The 24,497-nt window shown below is 42.2% G+C and overlaps 1 protein-coding gene and 1 long non-coding RNA gene across 2 annotated transcripts in view; one reads left to right on the top strand and one right to left on the bottom strand.

The window, feature by feature from the left end:
- IL16 (interleukin 16) overlaps positions 1-23,899 on the bottom strand; it is a 32,344-nt gene extending 8,445 nt beyond the window's left edge. Inside the window, exons 1-15 of the mRNA XM_083371321.1 lie at positions 23,582-23,899; positions 22,687-22,823; positions 20,653-20,785; positions 17,706-17,814; positions 15,814-15,953; positions 14,076-14,186; positions 13,008-13,122; positions 12,587-12,660; positions 12,089-12,302; positions 11,362-11,479; positions 10,003-10,135; positions 8,974-9,061; positions 7,258-7,730; positions 1,950-2,088; positions 136-1,243 (exon numbers count right to left, since the gene is read on the bottom strand). Of these exons, the coding sequence (XP_083227447.1) occupies positions 136-1,243; positions 1,950-2,088; positions 7,258-7,730; positions 8,974-9,061; positions 10,003-10,135; positions 11,362-11,479; positions 12,089-12,302; positions 12,587-12,660; positions 13,008-13,122; positions 14,076-14,186; positions 15,814-15,953; positions 17,706-17,814; positions 20,653-20,785; positions 22,687-22,823; positions 23,582-23,884 (3,395 nt within the window). The 5' untranslated portion in view covers positions 23,885-23,899. The remainder of the gene's footprint in view (positions 1-135; positions 1,244-1,949; positions 2,089-7,257; positions 7,731-8,973; positions 9,062-10,002; positions 10,136-11,361; positions 11,480-12,088; positions 12,303-12,586; positions 12,661-13,007; positions 13,123-14,075; positions 14,187-15,813; positions 15,954-17,705; positions 17,815-20,652; positions 20,786-22,686; positions 22,824-23,581) is intronic.
- On the top strand, positions 12,117-20,430 carry LOC310645576. The gene is made up of 3 exons (XR_014493532.1): positions 12,117-12,276; positions 12,925-14,214; positions 19,984-20,430. It is a non-coding gene; the product is annotated as an uncharacterized lncRNA (long non-coding RNA).
- Positions 23,900-24,497: the final 598 nt, after the last annotated feature.

Raw genomic sequence — 24,497 nt, 5'->3', positions numbered from 1 at the left:
TAGTATTTATACGTGCATTTGTATAAAAGCTGACTTAAACTGCCAAGCAAATACTAAATCCAAGGGATTTTTGTTGTTGTTGTTGTTTAAGCAGAAAGAAACACACCTTTAAAGTTACAAACAGAAAGACCTTACTTAAGAGAATAGCCAGCGTCCAGAGATTGAACTTCTCTTCCTTGAGGGGGACCAATCTTCTCTTCTTCTGCGCAAGGGTCAGAAATCCCTCCGTTGGCGGTTCCAGGGCTCTTCCTACTACAGCGAGGAGACTGAGAAGGAAAGCCGTCCAACGATTTCATCAAAGCTGACGAGAAGTGGTTGCTAATGGAATAGATTTGGCTGCATTTTTCCCCCTCCGCGCTGGCTTTCAACATCTCATAGGCCTGGCCTGAAGTGAGCGGAAAGCTGCGTGCTCGTTGGCTGGGTGCTTTCGTGACTGGCGGGTCGGGTTCCGTATTTGGTGAGGCTGGAAGAGACAAAGACGAGTCAAGAGGGGTGCTGTTGTTCGTCTTTGAAAGTGAAGCCCCGTGATCCACAGAGGAAGACGACGAGTTGGTCTGACTTTCTTCTAGAGAGGAGGGCGAGGAGGGACTGCTCTCAGAGACTCGATGGTCCACGTTACTGGCGGACGCTTGCTGAGGATCAAATGTAGCAGATTTGGAAGCCTGCCTACTCAAAGCTTGCTCTTTTCCAGTGTACAGCTTTGGACTCAACTTCTGAGTTCCCTTCTCAGGAGACTGAGGAGTGCCCAGATTTTCAAAAGAGCTTATTCTCTGCTTTATTGAGGATCCTCTAGCGGATGTCCGGATGATCTTGGTAACGGAGCCCAGCTCGTTGTCAGATAGGCTCTGATGCTCGATACTGCCGCTTCGGTGGGTTTTGGCATCTGAGCTTCCTTGCTTTAGTCCCTTGAGGCTCTGGCGGAACCAAGCTGGTTTGGGCGCTACAGGTGGACCTTTCTTTACGAAGTCACCTTCCTCTGACATAGAAGAGGCTTTGGGATCACTCTCCTCGGGGTCTGATGGCTTCGGGGCTTCTCCTGAGCGATGCAAGGTTGACTCACCCTCTTTGCTTTCGAGGCCATGAGGCATGTTCAAGCTGCACCTTTCTTCAGCCATGCTGGGGTTAAACAAGCTTTTGATGCAGTCGGAAATTCTCACCCAAGGGTCCTCGGTTGTCGTCTCAAGGCTATAATCCACCCTCGCTTGTCTTCTGAGGGCAGGCCTTGTAGACGAGTCTGTCTTCCCTGAGTGGCAGAAAACACTAAGAGGCATCATATGATTAAAAAAAAAGAAGAAAAAAAGTCAGCTCTCAAGGGGACCATTCTCAATTCAAAGTTGCCCTGTAGGATTACAGCTCCTGCACGCTTGTCAGCAAGGTCCACCGAACTCAGTTTTGCCTAAGGAACTCTACAAAAATTGGTTTGCATGTGTGCCACTAACAACCCTGGAATTGCTGCCTTGCAGCCCTATCCCTATGAGTGAAATTTATTTCTAAGTAAGCAAAAACTGAGAAATTCTCAGTTTTTAGGGTAGCAACATAGGAGCAAGGTCATTATCGTCTTCTAATTTTTTTTAAAAAAATGCAAATGTAATCATGGAAATTCCTGGTGGTCTCCAGTACAAGGGCTAAAAAAAATCCCAAACCTCCTTAGCTTCTGAGCCTAGACAAAGTTCAGGTGTGCCACCAGCTGAGAAACTTCCAAGTAGACACAGTTACTAACCTACACAGTTGTGCAGTTAGGTAACCCCATTACACTATATTAATTTTGAGTGCAATCCCAGACATATTTATTCAGATGTTTGCAGAAAACTCCATGCCAATCTGCAGTCTTGGTCATAATAACCATCACTTTGCCCAGGATCACAAAGCTGGAATTTGCAAAATAATTCCTATTTCCCATTTCAAAGGAGATTAACGCTGACTTTCCATTGCAGAGAATCGAATCTTACCTTTGATGTTTTTCTTTTCCTGATCTGCAGCCCCTGAGGACACCTTCAGCTGATCTGCAGCTCGTGGAGCTAAAGAACTTGCAAATGCGCCGTGTGTTACAACCGTCTTGTTGCTCAGCCACAGCAGGTCCCCAACTTCCTGTCGACAAAACAGGAAGCACAAGGCTGACAACACTTAGTTGCATCAAACTGCATTCTCCGGTACCTTTACAGCTGTTCCATCTAGATCAGGGGTCCTCAAACTTGGCCACTTTAAGACTTGTGGACTTCAACTCCCAACATGGCTGGCTGGGGAATTCTGGGAGTTGAAGTCCACAAGTCTTAAAGTGGCCATGTTTGAGGACCCCTGATCTAGAGAAACATAAAAAATTTCATCTAGAACCACCTTGAGGCTTTCAAGTCTTGACAAATGCTGTTGTTAGTTCAGCTTTATGCCATTAGATTCTGTAGTCAATAACAGTTAGGATTTGGTTTAACGCTGATTTATCTAAACACTGGGCTAAAATACAGGATTTCTTCTCTCTTTTTTTTAACCATCATATTTTTTTTGCCATTTTTAAAAAATTCTTTGCAGTCAATTCCTAAACTTTTTTTAAAAAAAAATCAAAATAGGGGCTTGATTTACACATGCATTTCTGTTTCTGTAAAAATAAAAAAAATGATGTTTCAGAGGCTTAAATTATGCTGAAATATTCTTCCCCCAAGTTCCCATTTGATTTGCATTTGCATTTGAAAGAGGAAGAGAATGTTGGTGAAACGTTCTTGGGTAAAGTGTGGTTTTCTTTTTCTTTTTTTTTAAAAATATGTTCTATTGGTTTTTGACATACACCTTAATATTTGGTAAACATCGTGTTGTCTGGGTTAACGTTTGAAAAACAAAAACAATTAATTTCTATGATTCTATAGTCCATATGATAGCTTTACATGAAAGTGTGGTTTTCTTGCCCTTCTTCAATTTTCAGGAGGCCGTGTCTGAATGCTGTGTCTTTTCTTAGAGAAATTAACTAAGGAGAAACTTCCTGACCATGAGAACAATGAACCGGTGGAACGACTTGCCTCCAGAAGTTGTGGGTGCTCCATCACTGGAGGTTTTCAAGAAGAGATTGGACAGCCATTCATCCAGAATGGTATAGGGTGGGGTCTCCAACCTTGGCAAGTTTAACACTTGTGGACTTCAACTCCCAGAATTCCCAGCCAGCAATGATAATGAGAACAATTAACCGGTGGAATGGCTTGCTTCCAGAAGTTGTGGGTGCTCCATCACTGGAAGTTTTCAAGAAGAGATTGGACAGCCATTCATCCAGAATGGTATAGGGTGGGGTCTCCAACCTTGGCAAGTTTGACACTTGTGGACTTCAACTCCCAGAATTCCCAGCCAGCAATGATAATTAGAACAATTAACCGGTGGAATGGCTTGCTTCCAGAAGTTGTGGGTGCTCCATCACTGGAGGTTTTCAAGAAGAGATTGGACAGCCATTAATCCAGAATGGTATAGGGTGGGGTCTACAACCTTGGCAAGTTTAACACTTGTGGGCTTCAACTCCCAGAATTCCCAGCCAGCAATGATAATGAGAACAATTAACCGGTGGAATGGATTGCTTCCAGAAGTTGTGGGCGCTCCAACACTGGAGGTGTCATGTTTCCAACTGACCAACCCAACCAACTAAAGATCTTCGAGACATTCCGATCTCTTAACGTAAAACTTTATTGAGTATATCAATCCAGCACAAGGAAAGCAAAACCAGCTCTGGGCAAAACCCCACCCAATCCCCTATAGTAAAAGCATGAACTTCTCTCTCCTCCCTCAGGTCACGGTGGCCAATGAAGTGGAGAAATATTGTTGTGGAAAACTGTCTCTGATCTGCCCAAACACCTAGTGCTCTGTCCTTGGGTCTCACGGTCTATCTTCTTAACTTTTGAAGTCTGCGTTCCAATGCCCTCTCCTCATTGGGATTCAAATAGGTGGACAACCGGTTCTCTGTGTGGATGCCGCTTCCGGAAGTCCATTCTGGGCCTGGGCAACAAAAAAATTAGCTACCAGTTCTGCCGAAGTGGTGCGAACTGGCTGAATCCCACCACTGCATCCCTTCCCCCCCCCCACATTCGTTGGCAAGCTGAGAGGCAATAATTGTCACACCAGCAAAACCGGGCTTCAAAATTTGACAGGAGGCTTTTTTAAGAAGAGCTGGACAACCATTTGTCTGAAATGATCCTAGGCTCTTCTGCTTGGGCAGGGGGTTGGACTAGAAGACCTCCAAGGTCCCTTCCAACTCTGTTATTCTTGTACAATCTTTCATGGTTTCCTCTCCGGCTTCCCGTGCTTCCATTCAACCCCAAAGGAAGACATTAACAGGAAACTCCTCTAATGGGTTTTTTTCCCCCTTCAGATGGGGAAACTTGAAATATTCCAGTGTGATAGAAAAGACGTGAAAGAGAAAACACGCATTCTTCGCTCCAGTAAGAAAGTCATCTCAAAAAACACCAAGGGAAATTTGACAGAAGTTCTCAAGCAAGCTGAGAATAAGGTCAGAAAACAGAGGAGCTTCAACCAAAAAAAAGGCTCTTCAGCATTAAACATTAGCATACATTAACTTAGAAAAGTAATAGGCCAAAGCTATTCAAATATCTATATGTGAATAACACCACGTATATCTAATTCAGAGTTCAGTTTTTATCTGGTATCTTAAGTGCTCGTATTTTTATCTTGGTAGATTCTGGAAGGAGATTCTAACTGAAGTTTCAACAGGATGTTCATGATAGTTCAAAGAAGAATTGGGGAATGAGTCTCATAAATTTTTAAACCTTCTAAAGGCTTTTTTTTAAGAGCAGAGTTGTAGACTTTAGAGCAGACATATAAATATTTAAGGGACATATAAATATTTAAGGGACGTGGTGGCTCAGTGGGTTAGGACACTGAGCTTGTCGATCAGAAGGCCGGCAGTTTGGCGGGTCGAATCCCGAGTGCCGCATAGCAGAGTGAGCGCTTGTTACTTGTCCCAGCTTCTGCCAACCTAGCAGTTCGAAAGCATGTAAAAATGCAAGTAGAAAAATAGGGACCACTACGGTGGGAAGGTAACAGCGTTCCGTGCGCCTTTGGCGTCTAGTCATGCCGGCCACATGACCACGGAGACGTCCTCGGACAAGTGCTGGCTCTTCGGCTTTGAAACGCAGATGAGCACCGGCCTCTAGAGTCGGAAACGACTAGCACGCATGTGCGGGGGAACCTTTACCTTTATAAATATTTTGCCTCTGAATAACTAATCACTGCAGGAACCATAAGGGCTACCCTTTGTATCCTACATATTTAATTATCTCATTACTGGTCCTCTGCACCTGAGATGGAACTTCACAAATTAATGATATTCTTGCTTATTGCTATTTCTTTCCAAAGAGATCAATGTTCTACAGTGGCCTAATATAATCGTTTTTATCTTAAACTAAGCTGTAAGGTAGGCACTCATGTGTTCTGTGAATCCAAACAGGAAACAGACCGTCTGTCTCTAAATGATCTGCAGTACTTTTTTTTTTAATGAATATCTGCAAAGGCCATTGTTTAAAATGAAGCAGCAGAAGGAAAAACCAAAATCTTTTATACCGGTATTTGACTCTGAAACTCTCGAGGTTCTGTAAATTTAGGTGTTTTCCAGTGATGGGATTCAGCCGGTTCGCATCACTTCGGCAGAACCGGTAGCTAATTTTTTGTTGCCCAGGCCCAGAATGGACTTCCGGAAGTGGCATCCACGCAGAGAACCGGTTGTTCACATATTTGCATCCCACCACTGGTGCTTTCCTGCCTTCCCTACAGTTGCTGGTTTTATCTCTTTGACTTGCTTTGCATATATCACTTGGCGCTTCCCTTTTTTTTGCATTGGGGCTTCACGGGCATAAGGTCTACTTTCTTTTCCCCACTATGTCTTTTCAAACTTTTTTTTTTTTTTTTGGAGGGCGGGGGGGGGGGGAAGGGAGACACAAAGGCCCGCAGTAGGTGTTGCCACACAGGGAAAGGATTTTGGCTTGATTCTCAGAGATGGTGGCTGTTTCCAGAGGAACTGTTTCAGAGAGCTTTCTTCCCTTGTTTTAAAAAATGCGTTTTAATTTGTTGGTCTGGTTTTGCAATGAAGAGAACCCATGTTGAGTTTCACACTCATAATGCTTTTGCCATTTCAAAAAAAAGGTAAACGTATCTCATTGATACCCCTATGCGGCAGGCCAGATAGCAAGAAAATAATTCTTACTATTCCATCCAAAGTTACTGAAATTTTGTCTCCTTGTGGTGTTGCCCATGTCTAGCAGGGAACTCTTTCCAAAGACGCCACTTTCCTCATTAAGATTGATGTGCTTATGTTTTGCAAATGGCACATGACACCAGTGAGATTAGCAAAAATGTTTAAAAATACTTCAAACAAATGTTGGAAATGCAAAGACCAGGTACTTATTACCATATCTGGCGGACATACCCTAAAGGAAAAAAAGATTTTGGCTCAAAATACATTTATGGTTGGAGAAAATGACTAAAAAACAAATAGACTTTAAGCCAGAATTATTCTTGTTAGGAATAATAGGAGCAAATTATGAGAAAGACTGTATCTATTTAATTCTACATGTACTAACTGCGGCAAGAATTGTATTTGCCCAATATTGGAAAAATGAAAATTTATCAACTGAAAAAAAAAATTAAGAAAATTTTAGAGTGTGCCGAAATGGATTGACTTTAAGGATAAGATTGACTTTAAAGATAAAAGAGAAAGAAGATTCAGTCCATTTTAGAACATGGGATAATTTTTATCCATGGCTAGAAAAATGAGTTAGAAAGAAAGGAATGTGATATGTAACTTTGAACATATGTTAGTAAGACCATCAAGTGATTAATTAATATATTATGATAATTAACTATTATTCATTGTTTTTTCTGTCTCTGTATGTATGTGTGTGTGTGTGTGTGTGTATCCCTAATAACTTTAAAAATGCGAATCCCAGGCATATTTGTATAATGGTATAAAATCCTCGAACTCTGGGATAATTGTAAAACAGCTGTTTATTGTTTAAAAACAGTAAAAGCAATAAAAGCAACCATTTATAAAACCTAAAGATCGACTGTCTTAGCTTTCGCTGGTCCACTGCCAGCGTCATCAGAGTAAGCATCAGGCGGTGGGGAGTTTGCTTATAAATCTAATTGACTCTGTGTTCTACCCATGGATTTTGTGATGGGCCCGCCTGTTCTAATTAACCGTAGTTGCCCTAGTTGCCATGCTGCTCAACCATATTCTGTGTTGGTTGGTATTTTTAGTACAACACAAGCTTGTCTTACCTGAGTGTTTGAAGATGGTGGGACTTCACTCTCTGGCACATTGGGTCTCTCTTTCATCTCTCTGATCGTTTGCTCGTTATCAGGGCAATCCTGTTTGAAATACTTCCTCGGTGGAGGTTTGGGTTTGAAGGACCGGGGTTTTCTAACCAGGATCTCTGTGCATTTTTTAGCAGCATGGGGGGAAAGGGGATTGGCATCCTGAGATACGGACGATGGGGGAGACTCATTTCGTAAGCTCATTTCAGAAAACGAATGTCGGGAGCCTGGTGGCTGTGTAATTGCTACCTCCAGATGATGGTCTTTTCCTTGGCTGTTGGTCAACTGATAAAGCAGGCCATTTCCGCAAGAGGACCTGGGGTTGTAACTGCTATCACTGCTGGAACGGATCATTGGCTTTTGAGAAGGATGGTTGAGCTGAGCCTCGTTCTTCTCCAAGTATTTTTCACAGGGAGCTTTCTTCAGCCAACTGCCCCCTACATTAAAAGTAGAACACGGACACAGTCAAACACTGCAGGGAAGAGATACAAGGTAATGGCTAGAAAATCCAAAGTCCTTCACAAATAGTTCTGTGCATCCCAAAGTGCCTGGGATTTTGTTTGAGGATTTCAGTAGCCCTTTCTAACACAGCTTACTTGCGTGGCAAAACAAGAAGGTTGCAAAAGGTCTGTGTCTGTGGTGGCAAACATATGGCACGCGTGCCACAGGTGGCACACAGAGCCCTCTCTGTGGGCACGCGTGCCGTCGCCCCAGTCCTATGCCTTCAGCTGGGTTTTATAAAAATTTGCTGTGTGAAAAAAAAGGTTTAATCAATCAATTTCAATTTCACGCAGGAAAAAAAATCTCATAATGTTGGAATTGATTGATTGAACTTTTTAGTCCCACCCAGATTGCCATTACCATTGCAGCCACGCCCACCCAATGGGCCACGCCCACCCAATGGGCCACACCCACCCAGCACCCAAAGATACATAAGTGGGTTTGGGAATGCAGTTTGGGCACTCAGTCTCTAAAAGGTTTGCCATCACTGGTCTATGTCATCACCTGGGAAGCTGCAGTTCAGAGTTTAAAAATCTCCATTGGATCACTGTGGGCCAAGGAACTAATCTAAATTCCTCCTCGTTATTGATAACTGTCCAATATGGAATTGATTTTACCTTAATAGTCCATAAACTTAATGTCTGCTTTACTAATACAAAAATAACAGCCACATTTTTTTTAATATCTATTACAATTGCTCAAAGAAGAGTTAAGGTTTTGTTGGTGAAGAAGAAGCTGATGGTTCCTATTAGGAGAGGAGTTATTTCTTATTTTATGGGTCTGAAAGTCTCGGAGTTATGATACTATCAAAGAACTTGCATTTCAACCCATTTTTTCTGGCTTTGAATGAACCGTATATTCATCTGGGTTGTATGTTACAATAGGGACGTTATATCTAGAAAGTTCTAACCCTCTTTTACATCTTATGAAAACAAAGAAAAAAACTACATTAAATCAGTTTAAGTTCAGATCGAGGGAACTGCTGGATTGTATTTTTAAAACTGTAGCTCAGTATTCTTTGCTATTTTGTCCCAGATCATCTGGTTTTCTCTCTATGATATCTGGGTACCAACCGTGCTAACAGGTTGATGGACCACAAAAGTCTCTAAGCTGTTCTGGCCTGGTTGGATACTTAAACATGGCAAATTATTTGTATCTAAATTAAGGGGAAGTCCTTACCTTCTGCATTCCAGTGGAATCTGTCTCTTTCAAACTTGTTGCTTTCCATGGCATTGGAAACAGCATCCTTTAGCTGCTGTTCAGAAATCTGCAAGAGGCCACAGGCCATCAAACCATGCTGAAATTTTTGAAGCCTGGCAAGAGTGCTTCAATTTCCATTTCCACAATACTTTGTAATCACCTACCCACCACTTTTAAGTCTCCCCTAGAAGTATGGGTGGGTTTCACTATTACATTCTATTAAATTCTGAAGTTCAGCCCTTTGCCCAAGGTTTCAGTAAAGATATCTAAAGGGGGTTACTCAGTGCAGAACGATGCTTCATGCCAAGACTTGTTAACAACTCAACTTTGGGGTCTCAGTTGATCTAATGAAAATGAACCATCTCCGATGTTATGTATAGTCTTGCAGCACTTTGGATCCAAAAACAGCAACATACTTTAGACCAAGGGTCTTCAAACTTGGCAACTTAAGACTTGCGGACTTCAACTCCCAGAATTCCTCAGACAGCCCTGGCTGGCTGAGGAATTCTGGGAGTTGAAGTCCGCAAGTCTTAAAATTGCCAAGTTTGAAGAGCTCTGCTTTAGAGAGAACACAATATTAGGACTGTCTGCAGCTTCTTAAAACTACTGCATCTCCCCCCCAAAAAAAGTGATGCAGCTGCTTTAAAGAGTTTCACAGAGTTGCTATAGGCATGTCTTATGCATTCTGAAGCATCTTTCTCCCTTCAGCTTGGAAGTGCTACACAACATTAATTTTAAGCAATAAGAATTAAAATACATGGTTGCTGTTAAGGGACAACAAAAATGAAAGAAAGAGAATGGCCAACAGATTCCAAAGAAGAATGGCCAACACCTTTGCAAGGCAGGAGACCTCAGCAGGTACCTGATGAAACTCAGACTGGATTTAGGTTCTCCATAATAGAAAGACTTTGCCAACAAGTGTTGTGTGTGTGGGGTGCCTACTTTGACAGTTGTCCCAATGCTTGGAGATCATTAAAATATATACATTTCTTTCATTTTCCACCTTACCTGTGGTTCAGGATGCCTGCTAATGATAATTTGCACAATGCCAGGATTGCAGTGGCTTAGGACAGCGTGAACTTCGCTAAGGGTCATTGTTTGAACTGACGCCTCATTGATTTCTACTATTTCATCTCCACCTCTTCGAGAAGATTGACGTTTAAAAAACAAAACAAAACACCAAATGTTAACCCTAGCATTGTCAACGTTGTGTATTTTTTGCGGACCTGAAACATTACCAATGTGGTTTCTATTTGCTCCTTTAGGATTCCAAACAGGGAGCCTGAAGCCCAAAGAATTACTCAAATGAGAAGATTAGATTAGATTAGATTTATTGAATTTATATGCTGCCCTTCTCCCTAAGGACTCAGGGCGGCACACAACCAAAAATTTAAGAAACATGGAATACAAAATTTAAAAAAGAATTAAACAATAAATGTAATAGATACATGACAATTTAACTCAATAAAAGCCAAATTTAAAGAACATAGTCAGTCCAGACCCGCTTGTTGGAATAACCAAGTCTTCAGTAATCCATATATAGGCAAATTAAGGCAACAGGTTTCATGTTCTTCCTCTCACACTCTTTTTGATATAAAGGGGACTTGTCTCTTTTGTGAAGGTGGGGTCCAACTTTGTTGATTACCTTGCTTGTTGATTACCTACCTTGATTTGGAAACAGCTGTTAGATACCTTATTTATTTGAGAATCCCCCCTCATGAAAATTCACTCCTTTTTAAAATATCTTTTACTATTATTTTTTTTAACATAACCACTGTTAATATATGGTAAACAGCGTGTTGTCCGGGTTTATATTTATGAACAATCAATAACAATTAGTTTCTATAATTCCATACTCCACATAGTAAAGGTAAAGGTTCCCCTGCACATGCGTGCTAGTCGTTTCCAACTCTAGGGGCCGGTGCTCATCTCCGTTTCAAAGCCGAAGAGCCAGCGCTTCTCTGAGGACGTCTCCGTGGTCATGTGGCTGGCATGACTAGATGCCAAAGGCGCACGGAACGCTGTTACCTTCCCACCGGAGTGGTCCCTATTTTTCTACTTGCATTTTTACGTGCTTTCGAACTGCTAGGTTGGCAGAAGCTGGGACAAGTAACAGGCGCTCACTCTGCTATGTGGCACTCGGGATTCGACCTGCCAAACTGCCAACCTTCTGATCAACAAGCTCAGCGTCCTAACCCACTGAGCCACCATGTCCCTTGTATACTCCACATACTCCCTGCTTTTCAGGTGAAAAATTAGATTGGCTTTGGAATAGAAAAACAAAGGTTGGCCCTGTAACTTCTCACCTTTTGAAAAAGTGGGAAGGGACTGTCAGAAAGCTTTGGAACTTATTCAGTCTTGACATACCTGAGCCTCCCATCCATGTGAGCCACAGAGCCAGGCGAGAGAGTATGGATGAATATCCCTGAAATGTACCGGGAGTAAGGGATGCTGCACAAGCCAATGCCGAGGCCCACCCCAGCCTCTGTGGAAAATAGATTAAAAAGAGAAGGAGAGGCAAAGAGGAAGTGAGCTATCCAAATGATTATGGAATTGCATCATTTCCATCTACAGTCACTCTATGTCAGGGGTAGGCAACCTGGGCTCAAGCTGGCTCAGGAATTCTGGGAGTTGAAGTCCACGAGTCATAAAAGAGCCCAGGTTGCCTATGTCAATATCAAGTATTAGGCTTGCCTCTATCCTCAACCATTCGGGATTTCTGCATGCGTACCTGGTAGCTCGGTCCACATATGGTGCGAAGCTGTGCTCTGTTTTATCACGATGTCACATGCCAGACTAGCACACACATATTAAGACATTAAAACTGCTCTGCCAGCCACCATAGCCGAGTAGATGTGCTATGCTAGCCAAACAAGTTATTATTATTTTTTTTATGAATCCAGTCATTATATTAGAATGATTGGTCTCTCATCTCCTGCCAAATTAGGAGGTATTTTTGGCACAGCATCACCAAAAAATAAGGAAAAAAAAATAAAGCTCAGAGGGACAGTATATCTGAGCCAAGTCTATTCTGGAAACACTTGGTGGTTTTTTGTTTTTTGAGGGGGGAGGGCTTGCTATATTTACTGCTCACCTTTATTTAAGGAAATTTCCATCATGATCCTGTCATTGGGGTTCATGGTACTGAGAGGAAACGCTGGGCTTTCTGGCCCAAAAGAGCTGTTCTCCTTGGTGATGCACATGTTGGTACTTAGAGAACGACAAAGGTGAGACGATAAATAGCTGGTGGCCGAAGATGGAGCGCTGAAGCTTGTTCGAACGGTGAGTGTGAGGAGACCCTTCTTGGCCTGCTAGAAATAAGGAAGCATTGTGAGAAGGACGATGAGAAGAACATGAAAGAGGAGGAGGAGGATTGTGGGGTCCTTGGTGCTCTCTGAGCTTGGCTGTTTCCTTGCCAACATTTCATGACACAACTAGCTAACACCGTCAGTGCTAGAAGGGAGGAGGAGGAATACATGAAAGAGAAGGGGAAGGAGAAGCAGGGGAAGGAGAAGGGGAAGAGTAGGGGGGGAGGAAGAAAAGGAAGAGGAGAATTCACGTAGGAGGAAAAAACATTGCATAGGGCCATCACCTTAAATTTCTGCAAAGCTTCATGGTGTGTGAGTCCATGCATTGATTCTCCATTCAGTTCCAGGATTTCATCTCCTGTTGCATCAAAAGAAACAATCTTATTAGCTAGTTTTTGGCAACCTGCATTTCATCAACTTCTCACCAACTAAGGTTCACTACCCATCACACACACACACACACACACACACACACACACACACAGAGAGAGAGAGAGAGAGAGAGAGAGAGAGAGAGAGAGAGAGAGAGAGAGAGAGAGAGAGAGAGAGATATTTTCCCCACTGGATAGCTGTACATAAGATCAAACCCTCTAAACCCACTCATTATTTTTTTTCAAGATAGACCTTCAGATGTTTGCAGAACCCCTCTGTAAACCAAACGGTCTAGTTCCAATTCATTCAAACACAGGCACAATGTTATCCTACCTTCCTGCAACCGTCCATCTGCAGCAGCTGCTCCCCCAGGAAAGATTGTCTTCACATAGATGCCAATGGGACCATAAATACTGTCTTGGCCACCCACAATGCTGAAACCCAATCCCTAATGGGGGGAGGGGGAAGAGAGGGGGCATTTTACTTGATTAATCACCTGCTCCTTTTACTAACTGCTTAAACAAGCAATGAAAACACTTTTGTTTATGAAAAGTTCCTGGAGGAAAAAATGTTTTTATTGGCCCTCAACTCTGAGCAGTAAAGTTGTGATACAGATATACAGGGGGTGGGGGGTGGGAAACCCAAATGTAATAGGAGGGAAAGTTTTTTTTTCCTTTCCTCCCCTAATTGTAAAACTAGAACCTATCCTATCCTCAACTCCGAAAGGCGCTGGGAATTTATTCTTAAATAGCTATGGATGGATCAGTGCTCCTGTTGGTTCATGATGGTTTTCCTTGCATGCATTTATAGATCTGTACCATTCAAATTCCGCACATTTCAATAATATTTAAAATCTAGGGGGAGGGGAAACAATCATTTCTTGCTTCCTGCTTAGAAATGACTTTTATTTTGGGATGAAGGAGTGGTTTAATTCATCACAGAATCAGTAGCCAATTGCAGAAGCGTGCACAGAGCAGGTCACTTTTGGACAGTTTTTTTTTTTTCATGCCTTTTCAAGAACAATAAGGATAACAGTATGTTATTGTAACGGAGGCCCTGATTTGTTCGGATGAAAGAGCAATCTTGAAATTTTAAACAGAAACGAAATCTGCCAGTGCATGATGCAATTCTCCAGACCAGCGTTTCTCAGCCTTGACAACTTGAAGACGTGTGGACTTTGACTCCCAGAATTCCTCACTTACATGGCTGGGGAATTCTGGGAGTTGAAGTCTACAGGTCTTCAAGTAGACAAAGTTGAGAAACATTGCTGTAGAGCAATCTCTCCCTAAAGGGAAGATTGGAGTTTTTTGTTTTTTTTTAAATGGACTCCAGAAAACCACTTTTGTCCCAGTGTTCCTATATATTATCCAAGACAGACATATAACAAAGCAGAGATCTCACCTTCCCTTGACCTTTCATTAAAACGATGTTGGAGATCACAGAGGCCTGTAAACCTGAAGATGTGGACATGAGGTGAGCAGTACTTAGTGAGCGAGATGATCTGGAGAGAGGCTACGGTTGAAAGAAACAGCAAGGAAAGGTTAGTATAATACTGGAGGATTTTATATATATATATATATATATATATATATATATATATATATATATATATATATATATATATATATATATATATATATATATATATTATTTAAAGTATCACAATTTTTGCCTACAATGGAGTTGTGAGTTAGATGCTGGTAACGTATCTTTCATCCTTCTTCATAATGGGTGATGGTTGTAGTCGTAACCTACAGTCAGGCTCCAAATGGCTATATTGCATCAACATCTCCGCAAGGTTTCTCTCGGTGCCACGCAGAGACTTGAATCCTGCCTCTTTTTCCTATCTTTCTCATTCAACGGATGAAAAGAAAATTCGATTTCGGAAATCTTTTCAGAGGAGGAGAATTTCCTTTGAGTCAAACTCTCTCCTAGCTGGAGGGTTCTGTTCTTGCATTTATTTAATTAGGAAGTCGCCAGGGATGTGCATGAATGGCCACTTCCTAATTATATAAGTGCCAAAACACCACACATAACAAATTATCTTTAATTGAACAATCCTTGCTCTCTGTCAGTCTCCTAGGCAGACAGAGGCGTAGCTTTCCCCTTGAAAAACTGCTGGGAGACTCTCTCCTTTCCGTGGATAAATTCAGGAAAAAGTACCCTCCCGATTTCTGAGGTGGAGAATTCCCGAGGACCAGCCCTGGTTCAGAACCTTATTTCAATTCTAACTAGCTCATCCAGCAACTAAACAATTCTAACCGATTCTGCAAACAGAGTGGGCAACATGCATGTCACTGATGATTTACAGTCCTCCAGGAGGCACTGAAGGTAAAGAGGAGTGACAGGATAGCAGGGTTCCAGTATCTCAGGGGCTGCCCCAAAGAAGAGGGAGTCAAGCTATTCTCCAAAGCACCTGAAAGCAGGACAAGAAGCAACAGATGGAAACTAACCAAAGAGAGAAGCAACCTAGAACGAAGGAGAAACTTCCTGACAGTCAGAACAATTAACCAGTGGAACAACCTGCCTCCAGAAGCGGTGAATGCTCCAACATTGGAAGTTTTTAAGAAGAGACTGGACAGCCACTTGTCTGAAATGGTATAGGGTTTCCTGCTTGAGCAGGGGGTTGGACTAGATGACCTCCAAGGTCCCTTCCAACATTATATTATACCAGGGGTCTTCAAACTTGGCCCTTTTACGACTTGTGGACTTCAACTCCCAGAATTCCTCAGCCATCATGCTTGGGTGAGGAATTCTGGGAGTTGAAGTCCACAAGTCATAAAAAGGCTAAGTTTGAAGACCCCTGTATTATATTATATTATATTATTATTATTATTATTATTAATATTATTATTATTATTATTATTATTATTATTATTATTATTATTATTATTATTATTTATTATGAAAGGTGGAACAAACACCATTCGGGGATGTAGGTGATGTTCTCCTTGGTCCATGGGAGTGACCTCGTTCTCCTGAGGTCAAGGACTCCTGGAAAACAGGCTGCTTTGTTGTAGGGCAGTCTAATGAGGAAGGAAATGTTTGGCCCGAAAGCTGCATTTCCATCTGCATTGTCATTTCTTGACCGTTCCACAGATGGAGCACTGAAGTCTGGTGCGCTTCCTTTTCCTCTTACCTTGACAGCTGCTTTTCCTGCTGCATTCTCCAGCTGTTGAGAGAAGGACTTTCTGTTGCTATAAAGGGACTGTCGGTAGCGAGAGGCTGATTTCTTGACCACAGAACAATCAACGTCTCCTATCCAGTATGGACTAGCACCTTAAAAGGGGGGAAAAAGTAGACTGAACTGAATACTTTATTTGCCCGAGTGATGTTAGACACGCAAGATGTGTGTGTCTCACAAATCATCACCATCGTCATCACCACCATCGTAAGGGGAAGTAGTAAAGAAGATAATGGGAAGGATAAATAATAATGCTGCAGCCATGCTACATGGGTAAATATATACGGACACTGGACAACATTGTGGGAATTAGGTGTTCAGCGGAGTGATGGCAGGGAACAAAAAACTATCCCTGTGTCTAGTTGTTTTGGCCAGCAATGCCCTCTAGCACCATCTTGAGGAGAAGAGCTGAAACAGTTTATGTCCAGGATGTGAGGAGTCTGCTGATATTTTCTCAGCCCTGTTTCTAACCCATGCAGGAGGTCTTCCACGGAAGGCAGGGTGATTGCAATTGTCCTTTCTGCAGTCCTATCTATCCATTGGAATCTGTACCTGTCCTGTTTGGTTGCTGTACCAGACCAGATAGATGATGATGATGATAATAATAATAATAATAATAATAATAATAATAATAATAATAATAATAATAATAATAATAATAATAATAATAATATGAAGAAGAAGAAGAAGAAGAAGAAGAAGAAGAAGAAGAAGAAGAAGAAGAAGAAGAAGAAGAAGAAGAAGAAGTAGTTGGAAGGGACCTTGGAGGTCATCTAGTCCAACCCCCTGCTCAGGCAGGAAACCCTAAACCATTTACCTATACCCTATACCATTAGTTATAGACGTACAGCAGTGTACCTGACTCCCACAAAGAAGAGGGAGTCAAGCTCTTCTCCAAAGCACCCGAAGGCAGGACAAGAAGCAAAGGATGGAAACTAATCAAGGAGAGAAGCAACCTAGAACTAAGGAGAAACTTCCTGATCCTGAGAGCAATGAATCAGTGGAACAACCTGCCTCCAGAAGTTGTGAATGCTCCAACACTGGAGGCTTGAAGAACAGGTTGGACAACCATTGTCTGAAATGGTATAGGGTTTCTTGCCTGAGCAGGGGGTTGGACTAGATGACCTCCAAGGTACCTTCAAACATCATCATCATCATCATCATCATCATCGTTGTCCTTCTTCTTCTTCTTCTTCTTCTTCTTCTTCTTCTTCTTCTTCTTCTTCTTCTTCTTCTTCTTCTTCTTCTTCTTCCTCTTCCTCTTCTTCTTCTTCTTGTTTATTGTTTTATTATTATTATTATTATTATTATTATTATTATTATTATTATTATTATTATTATTATTATCACAAATGATAGACTCAATAATTCTTCTGTCAAACTGTATCAGCAGCTCCTGGGATAGTTTGAACTTCCTGAGTGGATGGAGGAAGACATTCTTTCTTGGGTCTTTTAAATGATGGTTTTAATGTTAGGTGTCCATCTCAGGTCCTGGGAGATTATGGAACCCCAAAATTTGAAAGATTCCAATGCTGATACTGTGCTTTCAATCACAGGAAGAGGTGGTGGGCTGGAAGGCTCCTCCTAAAATCCACTCTCATCTCTACAGTTTCGAGCATGGTAGAGATAAACAACTTGGCTGCATTTCTTTCCAGAACTACTTCACCATTTTTTTTAATAGGCATCTGCAAGCATCTCCTTCCCTTTCTTATCGTCATCTCCAAAACGGGGATCACTAGATCGCTACACCTTGTGCAGATTTTGGTGCAGTAAGGCCGAATCAATGTCCAGTGTGCATTATACACATCTGGGTGCATCTGTACGTAGCCTGAACTACAGAAACTTACTGGCTGAATTGCTGCGCGTCCGCTGGCATTTGGCTTTCGTCTGCAGAATGGATCCATTTGGCAGATCATGCTTAGTCAGCTGCTCCTTATGAGGGCCACTGGATGATTCCTGGGAGAAATGGGGGGGGAGGGGGGAATGCACAACATCTTAAGCATCTGCAATGATTTAAAAGTAGGCTGTGTGTCAGTGTCAACATTCACCCCTAGGTAAAGAACGAGAGCCCACTAGCCGAAAATGTGAACAACCCCTTTGAAACTAAATCAAGGTGTTTTTCTTTTCTTCCAAACTTGGCAACTTGAAGCTGTGTGGACTTCAACTCCCAGAATTCTCCAGCCAGCACTGGGGGAAAATCACTGACCTAATTGGTAGCGGGAGAAAAGATGGGACCCCCCCCCTCCCCACTTCTCAGTCATTAATCCAGGAAAGGAGTCCTTAATCCTTTGGGCAGACTCTAATACTGAGCCTCTGGTTCGGGGCCCACTGCAGACACAAACTGTGTGGGTTTCTGCATCAGATGCACCTTGCATAAACGGAAGTTTCACAAAAGGTCACTTGACAAATTGGAAGGCTGTGAACAAGATGGTGCAGACACATTACAAAACTCTAGGCCTGTCACTGCCACGTGCATGCCCTGTGAGAAATTGCAGATTTAAAATCAGTAACAGGCAACGCTGATAAGGAAGAGGCCCAGTTAGTTAAATACACTGAACACCTGGTGAATATACCTGGTGCTTTCTGAGGTTGCTTGTTTTCTTGCAGACATTTCATGACCCAAACTAGGTAGCATCATCAGGGATAATCCGTGCTAGTTAAATACTCTAAAGCCAAAAATGGGAATAGGCACAATTGTATGTGCTTTAAGCTGTGGCCGTTGCTTTGTGCGTGCAACCTTGGCAGGGATGAGTAAATGAATGGATGTCAATAGGAGTGAGAAGGAGCAGAGGTTGCTGCAGTCCAGTCTTTCCCAATCATTGGACTTCCTTTTTTTAAAAAAAAGCAGTCTTTCCCAATCATTTGTAGGAATATCAAAGAGGAGAACAAATGTTACTCATGACCATGAAGGGCACTTAGGGTTAGTTCAATAGAATAGAATAGAATAGAATAGAATAGAATAGAATAGAATAGAATAGAATAGAATAGAATAGAATAGAATAGAATAGAATAGAATAGAATAGAATAGAATAGAATAGAATAGAATAGAATAGAATAGAATAGAATAGAATAGAATAGAATAGATATGGAGGAATAGAATAGAATAGAATAGAATAGAATAGAATAGAATAGAATAGAATAGAATAGAATAGAATAGAATAGAATAGAATAGAATAGAATAGAATAGAATAAATATGGAGGAATAGAATAGAATAGAATAGAATAGAATAGAATAGAATAGAATAGAATAGAATAGAATAGAATAGAATAGAATAGAATAGAATAGAATTCAGAATGCAATGGAATGGAATAGAATAGAATTCAGAATAGAGTTCAGAATAGAATAGAATAGAATAGAATAGAATAAATATGGAGGAATAGAATAGAATAGAACAGAACAGAACAGAACAGAACAGAACAGAATAGAATTAGAAAGGGACCTTGAAGGTCTTCTAGTCCAGCCCCCCGCTTAAGCAGGAGAACCTATACCATCTCAGACAAGTGACTGTCTAGCCTCTTCTTAAAAATCTCCAGGAATGGAGATTTTAAATTTTAAATTAATAAATTATAGATTATAAATTAATAAAAACTGTAACATCAGGGGAAAACACCCCACACACACATACACACAAAGCCTGGACCTGCTTTCTTGACACAGAGCGTTCTTCTTAAAGGCTGAGTTCCCTTCTCCTGCAGCAGATGGCGTCTCAGTTAAGTCAGCTGAACCTTGCCGTTAATCTTTCACAAAGACTGAATTAATACTTTTACTGTTCTTCTGGCGGTGCTCCTCTGCTGCAGGGCAGGTAGAATTTAAACTGGAGAAGCCCCCCCCCCACCCTGTTCCCCCCCCATAGGTTGGTGTAGCTGGGAGGAATGTTATGCCTTTTGCAATCCTATTAGTTGTTCGTCAGCTAAAAGCATAGGTGTGTGCTAGCCGAGGGAGGGGAAAATGGAAAAGCTTTGGATTTTTCGACCTGGATATAGGTACAATCCTTACAGCTTTGCGTTCTGTAAGAATCAGCGCTCTTGACACCTGCCAAAGGGTTTAGGGGTGCTCCTAAATATCAGAACTCTTTGGTCTTGCCATTCTTGGACCTGTTTTCTTTTTTTCTTTTTTTTTTCTAGAGAGAAGAAAGAACCCCTTGACCTATCCTGCCCTTTGGGGTAGCAGAAACAATGGGCAAATGGGCAAAGTGAAAAGAGATCTTAATCTGGAAAGCTACAGCCAGCTCTTAGTGGGACAGAGAAGTAGCGATAGCACTGGTGAGGTTACCTAGTTTGGGTAATGAAATGCCTGCAAGAAAACAAGCAAGCTCAAAGTTCATCAAGGACCCCACAGCTCTCCTCCTCCTCCTCCTCCTCTTCCTCTTCTACCTTCTAGCACTGATGATGTTACCTATTTGGGTAATGAAATGCCTGCAAGAAAACAAGCAAGCTCAGAGCACCAAGGACCCTATAGCTGTCCTCCTCCTGCTCCTCTTCTACCTTCTAGCAATGATGATGTTACCTATTTGGGTAATGAAACATCTGCAAGAAGACAATCAAACTCAGAGAGCACCAAGGACCCCACAGCTCTCCTCCTCCTCCTCCTCCTCCTCCTCCTCCTCCTCCTCCTCCTCCTCCTCCTCCTCCTCCTCTACCTTCTAGCACTGATGACATTACTACGGGTTTGGGTAATGAAACGCCTGCAAGAAAACCACCAAGCTCAGAGAGCACCAACGACCCCTCATTTCAACCCTGAGCTACCAATATTCTCCTTCGTTGCAACAGAGAGGTCTCAGCTATTCCACTTACCTTATTAGCAATCACTAAATTAACCAAACCTCTGGCAGACTGGATGAGCGATTCAGCCTCTTTGCTGCAAAGATCTTTAAGAGGTTGCCCATTGACTGTTAAGAGCTCATCACCAGGGCTCAAACGACCATCCCTGGAAAAGAAAAGAAAAGAAAAGACAGCAATAGGATTGTGAACAAGTGTCATCAGATCTCTGCAACCGGCTTCAAAGGGAATCCCTGCCTGTTTGAGCTGCTGGTGCACTTCTGTTCGGGTCATGTTTACATTTGCAAATCACAAGACTCTCAGATCACAGCCAAGGGATGTTTAGGGGGGGGGGCAATAAACCAGCTTCTTCTCATTTTATTAAGGATCACAAATAGAAAGAATAAAAACTAATACCAACTACAGAAGGGAGGGAGGAAGGGAGGAAGGGAGGGAGGGAGGAAGGAAGGAAGGAAGGAAGGAAGGAAGGAAGGAAGGAAGGAAGGAAGGAAGGAAGGAAGGAAGGAAGGAAGGAATTCCCCCTTCATCCCAGCAAATAAAAACAATTTTATAGCATTTCTCTCTTTACCCCATAACTTATCTGTTAACTAAAAATCCAAAAGTCTCAGCATTTGTTCTTTATCATCAAAAATACAATAAGGGAAACCAGATATAACTCATTTTTATTGTAACCCTGGACAAATAAGCCAACCTTGCATTCCTTCCCTGAAGTTTTATCAGCCTTACTTTTTGACCCCTCTAAATATAGTCCTGGAGCTTTTTTCATGTTAATCTTGTTCTTTACCCCCCAAATGTTTCAAACTTTAACAGGCCTCTTGATATATCCAGTAAACAGAATTTTTGTCTTTTTTTTTAAGTCACTTCTCATAAAATGCTTCAAGACTTTAAGAGACCTCTTATATAGATCCAATTAAAAAAAAACCACTAATGATTTTGATGATCATTTTTATTTAATCAGCCTGAAGTCGTAAGAAGGAACATGGGATAGTGAAGCACTGCACATATTTATTTATCCTTTGCTATAGATATGCCCTTGGCTTAAGTTGCTGAGATGTCATATAATGTTTACCAATATTCTGATTTCTCTGTTGGTGTAGAGCTCCATGGTGAAAGCAAATTGCAATACCAATTTCCTTTCTTGGCTGACAGCTTGAATGGGGGAGGAAGATTACCTATGATAGGGACCTCCTCAATCTGTTCATTGAGATGAGAAATATACAAGCTTGCAAAGTTAACTGCAGAATGGGAGAAATGCAACCTATTTATATAATTACACTAAATATCTCTGCTGAACAATGTGCATAAGGAAATGCTACTCTTCTCATATCCTGCTTAGAGTTCCCCTCACTGTCTGGTTTGCTGCACAATTTCTACAGAAAGTGGCTATCCTGTATAGTCTACCTTCCTACTCAGTGCAGGATCTATAGGATTAGGTGTAAACTGCAGCCTCCTGGACAGGTAACATCTTTCAACCTCTTTTCAAATACCTCCAGCAAAGAGGAGACCACGGGGTTATTTCTTGAGAAGTTTCTCCTGACGTCTTCCCTGCAACGCTTTCTACGCAGCATTCAGAGAACAGCCGAATAACAGAGTTGGAAGGGACCTTGGAGGTCTTCTAGTCTGCTCAAGAAGGACATCCTATGCCTTTTCAGACAAATTGCTGTCCAATCTCTTCTTAAAAATCTCCAGTTTTGGAGCACCCACAACTTCTGGAGGCAAGTCTTTCCATCGATTAATTGTTCTAACTGTCCGAAAATTTCTCCTTAGTTCTAGGTTGCTTCTCTCCTTGATTAGTTTCCATCCATGGCTTCTTGTCCTGCTCCCAGGGGTCAAAAGAGCACCGTTTTCTTTATCATCCAGGAAACAGTTCTTCCAAAACTTGAAGTCTGTTATTATCTCCCTCCTGAATTATGTCATTTTCAGTGCTTAGGCAAATAGGAAGATAGGGTAGAGGGTCTTTCAATATCATTATCGTTACCACTACCACCATCACCACCTAAGTTAAATATGCATGGTTGTGTGGCTTCCTAGTGGGGCTTTGTAACATACCTCTGAGCAGCTCCCCCGTCAATCACGTGGCTGACCGTGAACTCTTTACCAAAGGCAGAGCCACTGGAAGTCCTGCAGACTTGAATTCCCAGCCCCTCGTTCCCAGTGGCAATGCAAAGCTTCCAGATGCAGCTGTCCTGGTTGGGAAGACATGAAGAAACTTGAAAGCCTGTCAGTCCAGCTTCCATTACCTTGTTACCTCCTAGAGAGGTTGGGGCTACAGCTCCCAACATCCTCAGCTCTGATGGCCCATTAGTGCTGTGGACAATGCCATTTGCAACAGAGCTGTAGACTGAGAAGCTCTTTGCACAGAAACCCCACCAACTACTTCTTGTTTTTGTGGGTGTGCTATTGCAACAGCTTTTCATCACAGCCACTATTTTTGTTCCTTTCCAAGATAAAAGAGCCAGGAACCCGATAGGGATGCGACATCCTGGGGGTGTGGTGGGATTCAAATCTGTGAACAACCGGTTCTCTGCATGGATACCACTTGTGGAAGTCCACTCTGGACCTGGCCAACAAAAAATTAGCTACCGGTTCTGCCAAACTGGTGCGAACCGGCTGAGTGCCACCACTGTCCTGGGTGCATAAACTGTGCTGTGCTGGTTTAGATGGAATCCCCACCACCAGATTCCCTAGGGCAGGGGTAGGCAACTTTGGCTCTTTTATGACTTGTGGACTTCAACTCCCAGAATTCCTGAGTCAGCATGGCTGGTTCAGGAATTCTGGGTATTGAAGTTCACAAGTCATAAAAGAGCCAAGGTTGCTTACCCCTGCCCTAGGCGTTGTTTGGAAGGCAGTTCACATGTGATAGAAGTGGGGGGGGAGGGAAGAGAACCTCCTTATCCAAGCATTGCAAATGCTAGGCAAACAGAGGCACAGGCCTTCTTCCTACCTTGATAAAGAACTTCCTCTTCATATTCTTACAGCTATCGCCGGCATTGGTCCTCAGCTGCACCATGCTGGCAATCCTAAGAGGATCGGATGTGGCATCCTGGCTAGGTGAGGGGCACGCCAGCTGAAGTTGAGGGCATGGCTCTTTGTGACTCCAGCTGGCTTGGCTCTCAAAGGGGTTGGCGTATTTGTCATCTGGGCTTGAGCCATCATCGCTGGTCTTGCCATTGCAGAGGATGAGCGACCGGGAAATGGAGCGCAGAGTTTTGGATTTCCGCCCTTTGGTGCTATTGTGCCGTTCCATCGCTGGAGACCCAGGAATCGGTGGTCAATTGGTCATGCCGGTTAATTTCACTTCCTCCGGTGTCTGCAACTGAAGATCCAGATGGAAGAGAAATGCAGGGGAAGGAGAGGGGGGTGGGTGGGGGGAAATGAGAAAAAGAAACTCATCAGCAAAATGTTTCATCTTTCTAAACCACCCACCTCTAGATTTCATTAAAGACAAGAGGCTCTTAGTTCCAAAAGAGCAAGTCATGAGGCATCACATTGATAGTAGCTCTGTGTATTCTTAAAAAAAAAAAAGTGAGACATATTTCTCATTCATCTCACTGGTTGTTATTTTTTCTACCCAAACTGTCTGAAAGAATCAAAACCCTATTCATGCAACTTGGTTTGCTTTGTTGCAAGCCATTTTCTGGGTTCCCAGAAAGCTAAGCAGCCTTTTCCACTTCATACAGACCAGAACTTGAAAACTACATTTTGCTTTGGCTTCAAATTCTAGATGGGGTAGCTGTAAATCTTGGTCTTTCCAGGTTCAGACGAGATGTTTAACCTTAGAAAAAGGTATAGAGTATGATTTAAAAGCCATATGAGTTTTGGGCGGATGTAAGACTGAAAGCATACACATTCGTGTTACT

This window comes from Vipera ursinii (assembly GCF_947247035.1).
Source record: "Vipera ursinii genome assembly, chromosome: 11".
In the NCBI taxonomy this organism is placed as follows: domain Eukaryota; kingdom Metazoa; phylum Chordata; class Lepidosauria; order Squamata; family Viperidae; genus Vipera; species Vipera ursinii.
Note: the sequence above shows the minus strand (reverse complement) of the source record. Positions and strands in the feature narration are given on the sequence as shown.